Below are 13,300 nucleotides of genomic sequence, written 5' to 3'. Positions count from 1 at the left end.
AAAATCAGCCTGTCGCATTTGTGAGAAAATCTGCCTGCACTCGTGTGAGAAAATCAGCCTGTCGCATTTGTGAGAAAATCAAGCCAAGTTTCCTCATAAAAAGGCAAATGAGTCTCACAGTTGTAATACATATATTTGTCCATACCTCTGCATTTTCTCTCAAAGAGTTTTGTATTTGAAAATCACTTTGCGTTTGTTTGAAAGTCGAGTTTTTCTTTGCAAAGCAGATTGTGTTTATTTGCAAAACACTGGATTTGTTTGATGAATATTGGCACAAAAATCGCTCCATACATAACCCATGCAAATTTAAACCTGACCGAGTTTATTTTTAAAAGATTTAATGGACTCAGAGTAGAAAATGAATTTCTTTTCTCTTCGTTGATTAGTTAGTTATTTAATTTAATTTAGGTGGCTGGCTGCAAACTTTAAGAGTTCTTCTTCAGGATGACTAGAGGACACCGAACGTCACGTCGTTACGCTCTCTGATAGAATGATGGCACGCGGACGCTGCTCTCCTAGCAACCGTTAAACAACAATCAAAACTGCTGCGGGTTTGAAAACATGGAGCAGTTTCCACCTAAATTTAGTAAAGTGTTGGTGACACCTGACCCACAGTACATCCCAGGGTGAGTTCTCAGTTATTTCTCTGTATTATTAATACATTTGTTTTTTTTATTATTTTGTTTCATAAATTCGATGTGGTTTGTATTTTAATGAGTATGAAAAAGTACCAATTTCTTTATTTTGAATGATAGTTTATAGGCCTGGGTTGATGTTGAAATAAAGCTTACAAAATCCTTTCTATATGTAACTTAAAACGAGTGTATGTTGCCAGCTGTCATAGTAACTTACTGCCAGGTGTATGCAGTACCTGTCTGTCTAAATCAGAGGTGGCCAAACTTTTTACTACGAAGGGCCCAAACCAAACTAGATTGAGAAATGCATGCATTTTTAAAAAATAAATACATTTTTAATATACATTTTATATATTTATAATATAATATTTAAATATTTATAATATTTTTAAAAGTAAATAAATAAGCCTACATTTACTTATTTGTAAAAAACAAATATATAAAAATATATAATATATATAAAAATTATAAATGAAGATGCTCGGGCCCTGGTTTGGGCGTTTCTGGTCTAAATGAATGAATGAATCAATCAGTTTCATTGGAAATGTCACATCTTCAACTTCACTAGCTTTTAACTTTTAAGTCCCCAGGGTATTTCAATCTCCAGCATTCATTTAGCATTTTTACCAAATGCACATGTAATGTATTGGTTTAATAATATAATGTATAATATAATATATAAAAGCGTGTTTAATGGACACTCAAACCAACATGAAAATTCTCTCATTTATTTACCCTCAAGCTGTCCCAGATGTATATGACGTTCTTCTTTCAGATGAACACAAATAAAGATTTTTAGAAAAATAAACCTGCAAAGCTGACGCTTCATGAAGTTCTACATCTTCAAATTGTGAAGCAATGACTCGAGAAGTGACATAAAATAAGAGAGGACCATCAATTCTTGTATGAGTTGTATGAACGTATTTACATCAGACTTCACAATGTGCTGGTGAAGAATGAACAATTGGCCAGAAGCGTAGGTTCATAGTTAAAAAGGTTTTAAATATTAGTATTTTTCTTACAAGCATCTATTGTTTTGCTTTAGAAGACATTAGTTCATCAATCAGTCGTTTGGATTACCTTTTACTAAGCATCACCTTTAGGTGTCCGTACACTTGAATTATATGGACTTAAAGAATTATAATATAATCATTATTCCAAACATCTGCTGATGGTCCTGTTTAGGTATGCAGGCTACTGTCCTCAGCTGAAGTATCACATGGGCCAGACTTATGGTCAGTTAACAGCAAAGCTCCTATCTTCCCCGGAGGTGTCTCACTCACAGAGGCTTGTGCTCCATACCGGGCGTTTCCCATCCACAGAGAAGGACTCAGGACCCCGCGATGAAATCTGGAGAAGCCGACATGGAGGCAGAAGAAACCTGGAGAAAATGATTCCGGGATACACAGGTAACAGTTTGTGGGTTTGCAATACTTGGTGTCTAGTTTGCAAAACTGTAAACATGCATTAAATCTCTCTCTTGTGCTCCAAGGTTTTGTTCCATTGCGTCAAAACTACTTCTGCAAAACATATGCAGAAACCTGTCGAGATGCACTATCACAGTTCAGCCAGGAACAAGAAAAGAGACTGCATGCAGCTTCTGCTGACCTGTCATTTGCTGTCAACGACATGCAACACCCAGACTTCAAAGTAAGCTGTCACAGTCGGACTGCTTCTCTTTCACAGCTCCCCTGTGTAGGGTCACCCTGTTTAATTATACATGCTAAATATCCAGTATCAAAGCAGGTTGAGTGTCACATGCCCAGTAAATGAAAATAAGTACGGTTACTAAACAAGCTCTCCAATCCAGGGCACCACATGATCAGTTATCACGCCATTGTGTTGAAACAAGCTGTGAAAGTCACAGATGCTGTTATTTTATAGCTATAATCATCAGCTACTTTTTTCAACTTCTTGATCAGAAGATATTAGGCCTATACTTTTTGTTCAAAAGATTAAACTAATGGTTGTCCTTTGTTGTAGCCTAAAAGATTGAACAGTCCTCTTACAGCCATATCTGAAGATCCTGCCCCCTACAAGGCCCCGCAACCCTGGAAACCACAAGGCTCCCCATACATCATGGAGGAAAGCAGCCCACATAAGTATTTCATCTCAGGTTAGCCGGAGTTGGGCTTACCAAGAAGCAAATTACAGTGTTTTTTAATGTAAAGAATGCGCTTATACAGTAGCTCTGAATTTTGCACCAATTTGTAACAATTGTCGTTTTGACAGGTTTTACTGGCTATGTCCCCAAAGCCCGGTTCCTCTTTGGTGCTGGATATCCCATTATCACCAACAAGGCACTTATCCAGTTTGGCAATGAAATGAAGGCATGTCGGACCTCCTTCAACTTGCAAAAGAAGGATTCCACCAGCTTGCCTCTAATACCCACAATATACCCCTCTAAAACAGGGATCCTGCCCTCCTATATGGGGCATGTACCAGGTATGTAAAAATGGTAATTATGTTTCTTTGAAGAAAGTATGCTATCATTTATAGTAATAAAACAATGTAGTTATGTCAACAGGGTACAGATTTCAATATGGCCATACATTTGGGCAGCTCACCCATGATGCTCTGGGTCACATTGGTACACAGAGGAAGAACACAGGGGAAAACAGGCTGGACTGAAGACCCAACAGTGCAAGTGAAATCAGTTATCACACATAACCCATCTAAGAACAATTAAAGTCATTTTGGTCATCTAACAAGCAACATGCAGCTGTTGAGTTAGCATTGTCATATTTTATGAAATTCACCATAAGAAGTGGAATTTTGATTTCAAAGGAATTGGCAAGTGACAAGACACTGACAAGTTAACTAAAAGAAATCTATTTTTTCAAAAGACATGGTTTTTGTAACTTTCTTCTGGCACACACTTAAAAGCACACAATATGAACATTAATGACTCAACAAATCTTTATTATCACAAGGTTCCAATCAGGCACAAACATCACCACTGAACTAGTCCTTCTGTTGAAACATCATATATATATAGCTACTCAGCATGCACCTTTATCATATAAATTTGATATTTAATGGATTTCATCGTGCAAAAATGCAATAAAACCAGCAGTTGTAATTCATAGAATGCTAAGAAGGGAAAACTATTATTTGTCATGCATAGTAATTAATGCTACTGTGTCATGCATGGAAATTATTATAGAAACTATTTCAAACAGACCTTGAGGAAAAGTATATATACATTTTTTAATAATGCCACATAGTTCAACAATAGTTCAACAACAGGAGAAATTACATGACTAGATTTACAATGACATGTAATGACCTGAGAGATAAAGTGCTGGGCTTGGTTGGAAAAGACATCTGAGGACCTCAGTTCCAGTTTTGTGCTTGATTGCTGGCAGACGATATCCATCCATGTTATATACTCTACACTATACTATGATTGTGTTATAAATTTAATCTTAATAATAACTTAAAAACTTTATCTCATCATGGCTTGAAGTTAGTGAATATTTTGTTACCTTTTAAAGACCAAGGTATAATACAAATTGTCCTGACTGATAAATCTCTAAGGCAATATTCTATCCAGGAACAGATATGGCGCACTTGCATTGGATTGTACAGGATGTTTCAGTTGACTATGTAAGGTTTATTTTGGATTAATTGTGCTTCTACTCTGTCTGGCTAAAATCAGACTTCTTGTGGGCTCTTTAGAATAATATTTCATCTTTCTTTGGTGTATCTCTGTCATGGTTATCACTCAGATGAGTCTCTGGCCATTTTCCTATCCACACTGACTGCGCAAGCAGATCCACTTTGGATGCGCCAAGCTTCAGCCATTCTGAGGGCCGCCTGGAGGAAGATAAATGTTCTGATATAAAGGCAACCAAAGTTAACAAAGTGACTTTATCAGAAGCGTTGAAGAATTTACACAGTTACTAACCTTCTCAGAGGTCCACTCATGTCTTTCTGTGCCTTCTGTGGGCCAACTGGTGTTCCAACTTTAGAGCCAAAGAGCCTGGCCCAACGTAGCTCACTCAAGTGTTTGTCCTCCAGAGGACTTGTTGAAGATTGTGGCATCTCATTGTTTTCCATTCCAGTTGCTACATCCACTTTCTTCTGTGTTTCACACTCTGAGGTGGGTGTCTGATTAAGCCAAAATCCATCAGTTACCCTTTGACTGAAGACATCACTTTGACCTGTTGGACTCCTGCTGTTCTTCTTGATTGAGCTCATCTGCAGGATCTGAGCTGACTGGGCAAGAAGCCGATGAGGCAGGGGTGCTCTATGGTTTTGCTTTTCCTTACTTTGAAGGTGAGTTTCGGATGGAAGATGGAGGTCAAATGGTAGCAGGGAGAGTGGCTGCAGCAAAAGAAGCAGCTCTTGGAACAGTGGTCCATACGTTGACCCCTGGGCCTGAGCCAAGAAACCCCATTGGTGATAGTGTTCCATCACAACATCTTGAATAGAGTTGAGTATAAAATGGAAAGAAATTATGTATTAGGACAGTGGACAATACATTCCTTTATAGTTGTCACTAAACCTTGTAATACTCACCAACGCAAGTGTATAAATGACGGATCCAGAATTCCAAAGCATGCAAGCTAAAAAAGCAATATTTTCATTAGCTAACTGTACGGTGGTGTAAATTTTAGCTGATGTATTCAGCATTTGACCTACTTTAGCAGATCTATGATGAAGACACTGAGCCGCATGCGACTTGATAACTGGGAACATTTTTTTACCACAGACACCAAGCTGTCAGACAGTCGGGTAGATGAGCCTGTGAAAAGAAAAATATTGGCAGTCATAAAAACACAGCGTTGAATTAGCTTTCGAAGGCACTTTGATAATGAAGATGTTTCATTTGCTTTTCATCTGATTGGCTCATACAGACCCGGTCGTGCCGTGGCCTCTACGACGTTCCATAGTTTGTTGCGCCGTTGTCCAATAATCAAGTCCAATTTATAGGCTTTCAAACCATCTTGAAGGATGTTCTGGATTGCGGGGTAGAGCTGTTTAAGGACAATGTGGCTGATAGTGGTGCACAGTAAACTATTTCCCAGTCTGATCTGAAAAAAAAATGACAAAATTTAAGACATCGGATTGAGATGTCTTATTATTCTAAAAGGACTCTATGTCTGTACATTAAACTATATACAAAACAATTTTCTCTGACAGTCTGATTAGGACTCATGGGTAAGACTTGACATTTCTGTTGTTACTTTTTTTTACTTTAAAAAAACAAATTGACTCCTTGTAACTACTTTTTCTTCTGTGTCTTGTCTTGAATTGAAATGTGCCATTATGAGATCCACTGCCAAACTCACAGCTTTCAACATACCTGCAATAAAGAGAAATAAGAAGTGGGAGAGATAGGAGTAAGGTAGTGATTTAAATTCAGAAAAAAACATGTCACCCTGGACCACAAAACCAGTCATGAGTAGCACGGGTATATTCATAGCAATAGCCAACAAAACATTATATGGGTCAAAATGATTGATTTTCCTTTTATGCCAAAAATCATTAGGATATTAAGTATAGATCATATTCCATGAAGATATTTTGTAAATTTCCTACTGGAAGTATATCAAAACTTAATTTTTGATTAGTAATATGCATTACTAAGAACTTCATTTGGATAAATTTAAAGGTGATTTTCTCAATATTTAGATTGTTTTGCACCCTCAGATTCCAGATTTTCAAATAGTTTTTCAAATGTATCTCATCCAAATATTGTCCTCTCTTAAGAAACCATACATCAATGGAAAGCTTATTTATTCAGAAATAATTCAGCTTTCTTATTCAGCTTTCAGATTATGTATAAATCTCAATAAAAACAAATGGAACCTTATGACTGGTTTTGTGGTCTAGGGTCACATATTTTATTGCTCAACAGTGTTTCTGATCCCTCAACACTCAACCTGACAATTTGTTAAGGAATTTAGGACATGCATAAATATTTACACAAATTATTTTAAAATGCTGTAATTGTTGATAATTCCTGTAATTTGTGATATCAAAAGACCCCTATAGGACAAGAACAACTGTAAATAAAGCTATAAAAGGAACATATAGTAGTATACACATTTGTGCTCACATAGAAAACACACACACACAAACACGCCAAGTGTGTTAGCCAATCCAAGGCAGCGAGTTAAAAGTAGGTCACATTTTCCCCTTCAGGGAAGCAGAGGCAATGCTGCAGAGATCCACTCTGTATCTTTCTGTAACAGAAGGGATTTTGCCTTCAGTGGCATACTGAGAAAGAATTGTACTTCACTTTTCTAAAGTATTTCCTGTATTTGGAATTTCTATATGGTACAAGCTACTGCCCAAATTTTCATATTCACAAAGGTCTCCATACAAACCACAGGTATATTGCTATACGAAACAGAACATATTAGCAATTGATAATAATGATATTCATGTAAAAATGTAGGGAAAATGTGGGCGTTTAGTCATACAAATCAATGCAAAATCTGATTATTCATCTCACTTCTCTTATGCAAAAGATCAATTGAAAGAAGATCTGAAGGGGCTTCTGGGTAGAGGCAGAACTCTTCAGGGGGTCTGTCAGTCATGGAGAATGAGTCACTATGTTGATGTTTCCTCATAACACCTGCAGAGTTGACGAAGCACACATAAAATTGATTAAATACATAACTACCACCAGATTCACAACACGTACTCACAACAATTTGTCTTACCGTCTTGTTCTCACCATCTTTGTTTTGTACATATTTGTGTGTGTGTTAATATGTGAATGAGATCCAGAATTATTATTATTATCAGTAAACTAAATAAATGGAAACCATAACATGATTCATTGACACTTACAAGGTGACCTCCTTGGCTTAAAGGTGTGTTTAACATTGATGTTACGTTCTTCATTGGTGCAGACCTGTGATGAAGCTTCAAAAGGCCAAAGGGATTTCTGTCCAGTGCCTGGTAGAGAGACGAGGGAGGTGATAGAGGTCAAGGAGGTGACGGAGGTAATGGCAGAGGAGGAGTTTTGAGGTAAAGGGAAGGATGCATCCAGAGGACCTGTAGTCTCCTCTTTGATTACTTGTGGAGTCTGTACAATGGGAACCTGCTCGAGTGGATGATTCTGAGAAGCTTGTTTTCCACACCAAGAATGTTTTTGGCTTAACTGTGTTTGACTTGAGCAGGCCTTTGGACTCCCATCTGCTTGCTCTTGGCTTTGAGGGCTTCTTGGTCTCATATTTGGACTCGTATGTGGATTTCTGTCCTGGTGAATGAGCCCCAACAGTGTGCAGGGCTGGGTACACTGGGAGTGGTTATGGGGCAAAATAGGACTTGATGTGCAGGTGGAACAAGTGTCTGAACTAGTCGCTGCCTCCGGGTGGATGTTAAAGGAACTCCTGAGAGATGAGTGTTGCTTATGATATGGATATGCCTTGCTTTTGCAAGTAGCTTTGCATGGCCCAGGCTTGCTATACTTGTAGCTGATGTACTGATTAAGAAGGGAACCAAGTGCTTTGGTCTGTTGTTTTCCTGAGGGTGCCTGAAGCACAAACGGCTGGATAGGGAGAAAGGTGGGCCTTTGTGCTTTAGTGTATCGCACAACTTCTGGGGATGAAGCACCTGTAGGCACAAGAAAATGTTGTGGAAAACTGTCTTTAAAACCAAGTACTTTTTCTAAGTTTCTTACCTTCTGGATTGGATTGGCTACTGCTGTCAGCACTCAGGGACTTTGTTCCCATCTCTGAATCATCCTGTTTCTGGATAGAAGAGAGGTTTTGGATGAAGTGTGAGCCTGATGGATCCTCTATGCACTTTTTCATGGATTGTTCTTCATTTCCCCTCTTACATTGGGCAATTTCTGCAAAAGAGGTGGCATGTTGCCTAGACAGAGGTGAAGATAAATTTGTGTCTAAATGGTTTGGACAGCTGTTTTGTAAGGCTCCCAGATTTGATAAGGTAGAACATTTCTGGCTGCTAATCCAACTCTGAGACTGAGGAGTCTTAGTGTAATTACAACTATTATGTTCTCTTGGAGCAGTTTGATGGGTTTTTATGTGTGCCATTCTCTCTTTTGTTCCCTTAGCTTGGTCCTTATCAGCTCGTCTAATATTCTTCACATCAATGTTCCCATCATCCTGGAAAAAAATGGAAAGTACAGGTACATTTAAAAACATTTGAATATCGTGAAAAAGTTTTTTCTTTTAACTTATTTCAAAAAGGGAAACTTTCATATATTTTAGATTCATTACATGAAAAGTAAAACATTTTAAAGGTGCCATAGAATGAAAAACTGTCTTTACCCTGGCATATTTAAATAATAACAGTTCTGTACATGGAAATGACATACAGTGAGCCTCAAACACCATAGTTTCCTCCTTCATATGTAAATCTCGTGATTAAAAAAGACCACTGAAAAACAGGCGAATCAGAACATAACACCGACTGTGACGCAACAGTCGGGATCACTACGCCCCCAACATTTGCATAAACCCGCCCTTGTTCTAAGCCGGCCGAACCATCAGAAGCTCTGCAGGTATTGTAAATAAACAAGCGCGGACAACAGCGAAAATAACAAAATAAATGTTATGTTCCAGGCCGTGCAGGGGGTGTGAAGTGCAGGGATGGGTTGGTGTCTGTATTCAGAAAGGCACAGAAAGCAAATAACGGGAGCCACTAAAGGGACATGGTTAGCTCCTTGCTAGCGGTAGCCTGTTACAGTACATACGATTTCACTCTCAGTAAGGAGAGATGAGGATGATGGCGAATGACTTACAGATCCTGAGCACCACTGACAAGCATCTGATCTTGTGAAATGTGTGGTAAGTACTGTTGCTCCATAATGTAAACATAGTTTGTGTGATCGCGTCTCTTGAAAGTGAACTATAACGTGATCGATGGATCGTTCAAAAGCAGTTTCAATGCCTCGCATATTAATAGCGACTCCCTGATGCCCGCGTTTTATATACAGTATAATTACCCGACGATATAACTGCGAGAGAAAGTATTTAAATATATATTTTCCTCCCTGTGCTTCCTTCTTGCTGATGAGCCGTACTGTGAAACAGCCAATCAGAGCAGAGCTCAACATTGAGCAGCACTGTGAAACAGCCAATCAGAGCAGAGCTCATTATTATTCATGACCCTGCCAAATAAGCCAATAACAGACCGTTTCATTCTAGGGAGAAATCTCCAGAAGACTCCAGAGTCTGGAGGAAGAGTGGAGAGGCACAGAATCCATGTTGCTTGAAGTCAGTGTGAAGTTTCCACAGTCAGTGATGATTTGGGCTGCCATGTCATCTGCTGGTGTTGGTCCACTGTGTTTTCTGAAGTCCACAGTCAACGCAGCAATCTACCAGGAAATTTTAGAGCACTTCATGCTTCCTTCTGCTGACAAGCTTTATGGAGATGCTGATCTCATTTTCCAGCAGGACTTGGCACCTGCCCACACTGCCAAAGGTACCAAAAGCTGGTTCAATGACCATGGTGTTACTGTGCTTGATTGGCCAGCAAACTCACCTGACCTGAACCCCATAGAGAATCTATGAGGTATTGTCAAGAGGAAGATGAGAGACACCAGACCCAACAATGCAGATGACCTGAAGGCCGCTATCAAAGCAACCTGGGCTTCCATTACACCTGAGCAGTGCCACAGGATGATTGCCTCCATGCCACGATGCATTGATGCAGTAATTCATGCAAAACGAGGCCCAACCAAGTATTGAGTACATAGAAATGAACATACTTTTCAGAAGCCTGACATTTCTGTTTAAAATATCATTTTTTTATTGATCTTATGCAATATTCTAATTTTATGAGACCGAATTTGGGGTTTTCATTATCTGTAAGCCATAATCATCAAAATTTCAAGAAATAAAGGCTTGAAATATTTCACTCTATGTGTAATGAATCTACATAATATATGGGTTTCACTTTCTGAAATGAGTGACAAGAATTATTGACCTTTTTCATGATATTCTAATTTTTTGAGATGTACCTGTATCTTCAAATTTGGCAGATTTAGATACATAAAGACCAATGTATTTGGGTATCCACAGACAGCATATGTTACACATTAATCCCTTAATCAACGCCTACATCATCTTGACATTACTATAAGTATATAATATGGTAGTGGTATAAATACCTTGTGTTCAGTTTGGCCAACCTTTGGCTTCTCCCTTTCCTCTTCTTCTGAATGTCCAAACAGGAAATATTCGGAAGTTGGAGAACAGCTTCCCTGGCTTTGGGTCTCAGAAAAACTGGTCAAAGAGGACCAAGGTGGGCTGGGTGAAGACTGGGATGATAGATCACACGTCACAAGTTTATAGTAATTCTGGGTGGAACCTGCTAACCGTGCCTGACTCTGCAGACACATAGTGATGTCAGAAATTTCTATTGATGGGAAGCCATCAGAGTTGAATGGGTAGATGTTGCAGTTTGGATCAGTGTTGTGAGATGACCAGCTTGGTAAAGGGTTTGAACTGTCCTGTAACACTATACCAGATCCAGGAACAGGACTATCTAGATTTAGTGGAGTTGCAGGAACTGCATTGTTGGTTTTGTGGTAGATGGCACTGAAGTTAACTAGTACTCCATCTGAGCTGTTACAGGAAGAGTCGGTGATATAGTCTGTTTGGTTTTGAGTAATGGATTCGATAACGTTTTCAGTTGGAGCCCAGCTATTACCATGTTCCTCAAGAGTATGCTTACTGAAGTCTTTCTCATCACCCCAGTCCTGTTCATCGCAGTCCATTAATACAGGGGTTCCTCTGCTATCCCTGCGATCCCCACAACCTGTATCAAACTCCCTCTCCTGTTCTTTGTTTACTTTGACTTGGCTAAAAGGATTCACATTACTTTGAGTCACATTTCCTTGTAGTTGAAGGGATGACCCCTCATGGTACTTGTGCAAGTTGTCTCCATCTGAGTCCTCATCTTCTTCATCCTCATTCACTTCTGATTCAGGGATGAAGAGGTTATGCCATCTGGGAGTACCTCTGCGATGCGATGGCTCTTTTTTTAGTTGAGGACTTGTAGATGGAGAGTTCAAAGCGTAAAGCGTTGGGGACGATTCATATCCTCTAGAATTTTCAGGCCCCTGTTTGTCCTCTGTTTCTGTTGAACTTGACTTGCTTGTATGACTTAGACTGCCATAGTCAAGAGCTTCCCTCGGCAGATCTCCTCTCTCAGGAAGGGATGTACTGTGGGTTAAATTCAAAGTGCGTAGCTTTCTGGATGTCTGTACAGAGTTATGTAGGTGCCACCCAACAGACTGGCCATGGATGTGGCACACGATCAGAGTTTCTCCTGACTTTGGGGAGACGTCCATTTTCTAAGCACCAGCACTTCAAAACATCAGTCCTTGCATGGCAGGCTGATTAAATTAACTCATTGTCTGCATTTTCACTGCTTTCAGCCCAGAATCTAAAGGAGAAAATAGGCATTCAGTGGATTATCTATAATAGTGCTTCCATACTTTATCAATCTTAAATCCACCTTTCAGTAATCAGACAATTGCATTTACAATATTAACTAGATACTATATAGATTTACCCAAACCCTAAAATATAACTTTTTAGACACAAAATAAAAAACATATTTGTTTTTGTATCTCTGTGTAGAGTTTTTATTGAATTCAGTTGTTCTTATAGTGAGCTAAATATGTTTACTACCACCTAAACCTAATCTGTTTACTCAAGGAAATAGGCTTCTCATTTTGTAATTAAAAATCATTACTGACTAACCCTTAAAAACCATCTTGCGATTTAAAAACAGCATTATTTAACTTTATTTATGAGCCATCTTTCCAAATGAGCACATCAGAATGTCCCAAAAATAAAGTTAATAAAAAATTGTTCTATTTTGCTAACTTCTGAAGATACACTTGTCCCAAACTTAAACAAACAGTTATTTAAAATATATTGCACATTTTATTTGCTATTTTACTAAAGCTCATTAATTGCTACAATGCTCAAATCGCAGCCCTAAATTCTATGTTTAGTTAACAGTAAATTACGATCCTGTGTTCAGGCTGGTACTGTAGGCAACTGCATCAACTTACCCAGCTGTAAAGCTCCATCAATCCAAGAGCCAGCACATAGTCACTCTCATTCTGTCTGCACAGTAACTGGAGCAAACACACCGCATGATCACAACCTAATGCCCTACATCCACTCAGCAGAGGCTAAGCACGGGAAAATAAAAAATGAAAAGATAACGGGTAACGTCCCTCTTGTAGTTCCTCTTTAGTCACACTTCTTTCTGCTCTGCACTCCTCAGTTCATCTGTTCCTCACACATTCCCTCCTCCCCCAGTAAAGTGGTTCTGAGCCCCACAGTCCTATAGCAACAGCATCACAGACCCCACTGAGCATGCTCAGTGGTTTGTTGTTGAGGGATCATATTTGAGGGGATGGCAGATTTGCCTCTGCTCTCAGCATGGGGGGAACTGAACACTGACTCGTACTAAAAAGTAGACTTGGAACAGAAAATTGAGATAATGAGAAACTAATGTTTCAAAAATGAGCAGATCTCTGACAGAAAAGATGATGGCAGAATGCTTATTTTTAGAAAGGTGTACAGGAATAGTCCACCTTCATGTCATTCCAAACCCATATGACTCTTTTCCATGGAACTCAAAAGGAGATGTTATTAAGATTGTGTTGGTTGCTCTTTTCCATGCAGTTACAATGGGAACTGGACTTTCCAAGC

General features: G+C 39.0%; 2 protein-coding genes across 2 annotated transcripts; one reads left to right on the top strand and one right to left on the bottom strand.

The window, feature by feature from the left end:
• Positions 1–475: 475 nt before the first annotated feature.
• cimip2b (ciliary microtubule inner protein 2B) lies at positions 476–3,722 on the top strand. Its single transcript, XM_079407664.1, has 6 exons — positions 476–626; positions 1,821–2,044; positions 2,128–2,285; positions 2,619–2,751; positions 2,868–3,080; positions 3,163–3,722. The coding sequence occupies exons 1-6, from the start codon at positions 562–564 to the stop codon at positions 3,264–3,266; spliced, it is 897 nt and encodes a 298-aa protein (XP_079263790.1). The 5' UTR covers positions 476–561; the 3' UTR covers positions 3,267–3,722.
• LOC306864418 (AP-4 complex accessory subunit RUSC2) lies at positions 3,540–11,919 on the bottom strand (the record flags this gene model as incomplete). Its single annotated transcript, XM_079408427.1, has 11 exons — positions 3,540–4,454; positions 4,546–5,062; positions 5,160–5,206; positions 5,283–5,385; positions 5,500–5,674; positions 5,870–5,946; positions 7,102–7,224; positions 7,443–8,210; positions 8,278–8,448; positions 8,575–8,725; positions 10,735–11,919. The coding sequence occupies 11 exons, from the start codon at positions 11,917–11,919 to the stop codon at positions 4,313–4,315; spliced, it is 3,459 nt and encodes a 1,152-aa protein (XP_079264553.1). The 3' UTR covers positions 3,540–4,312.
• Positions 11,920–13,300: the final 1,381 nt, after the last annotated feature.

Source organism: Barbus barbus, assembly GCF_936440315.1.
Source record: "Barbus barbus genome assembly, chromosome: 45".
In the NCBI taxonomy this organism is placed as follows: domain Eukaryota; kingdom Metazoa; phylum Chordata; class Actinopteri; order Cypriniformes; family Cyprinidae; genus Barbus; species Barbus barbus.
This window is presented reverse-complemented; position numbering and strand designations above follow the sequence as displayed.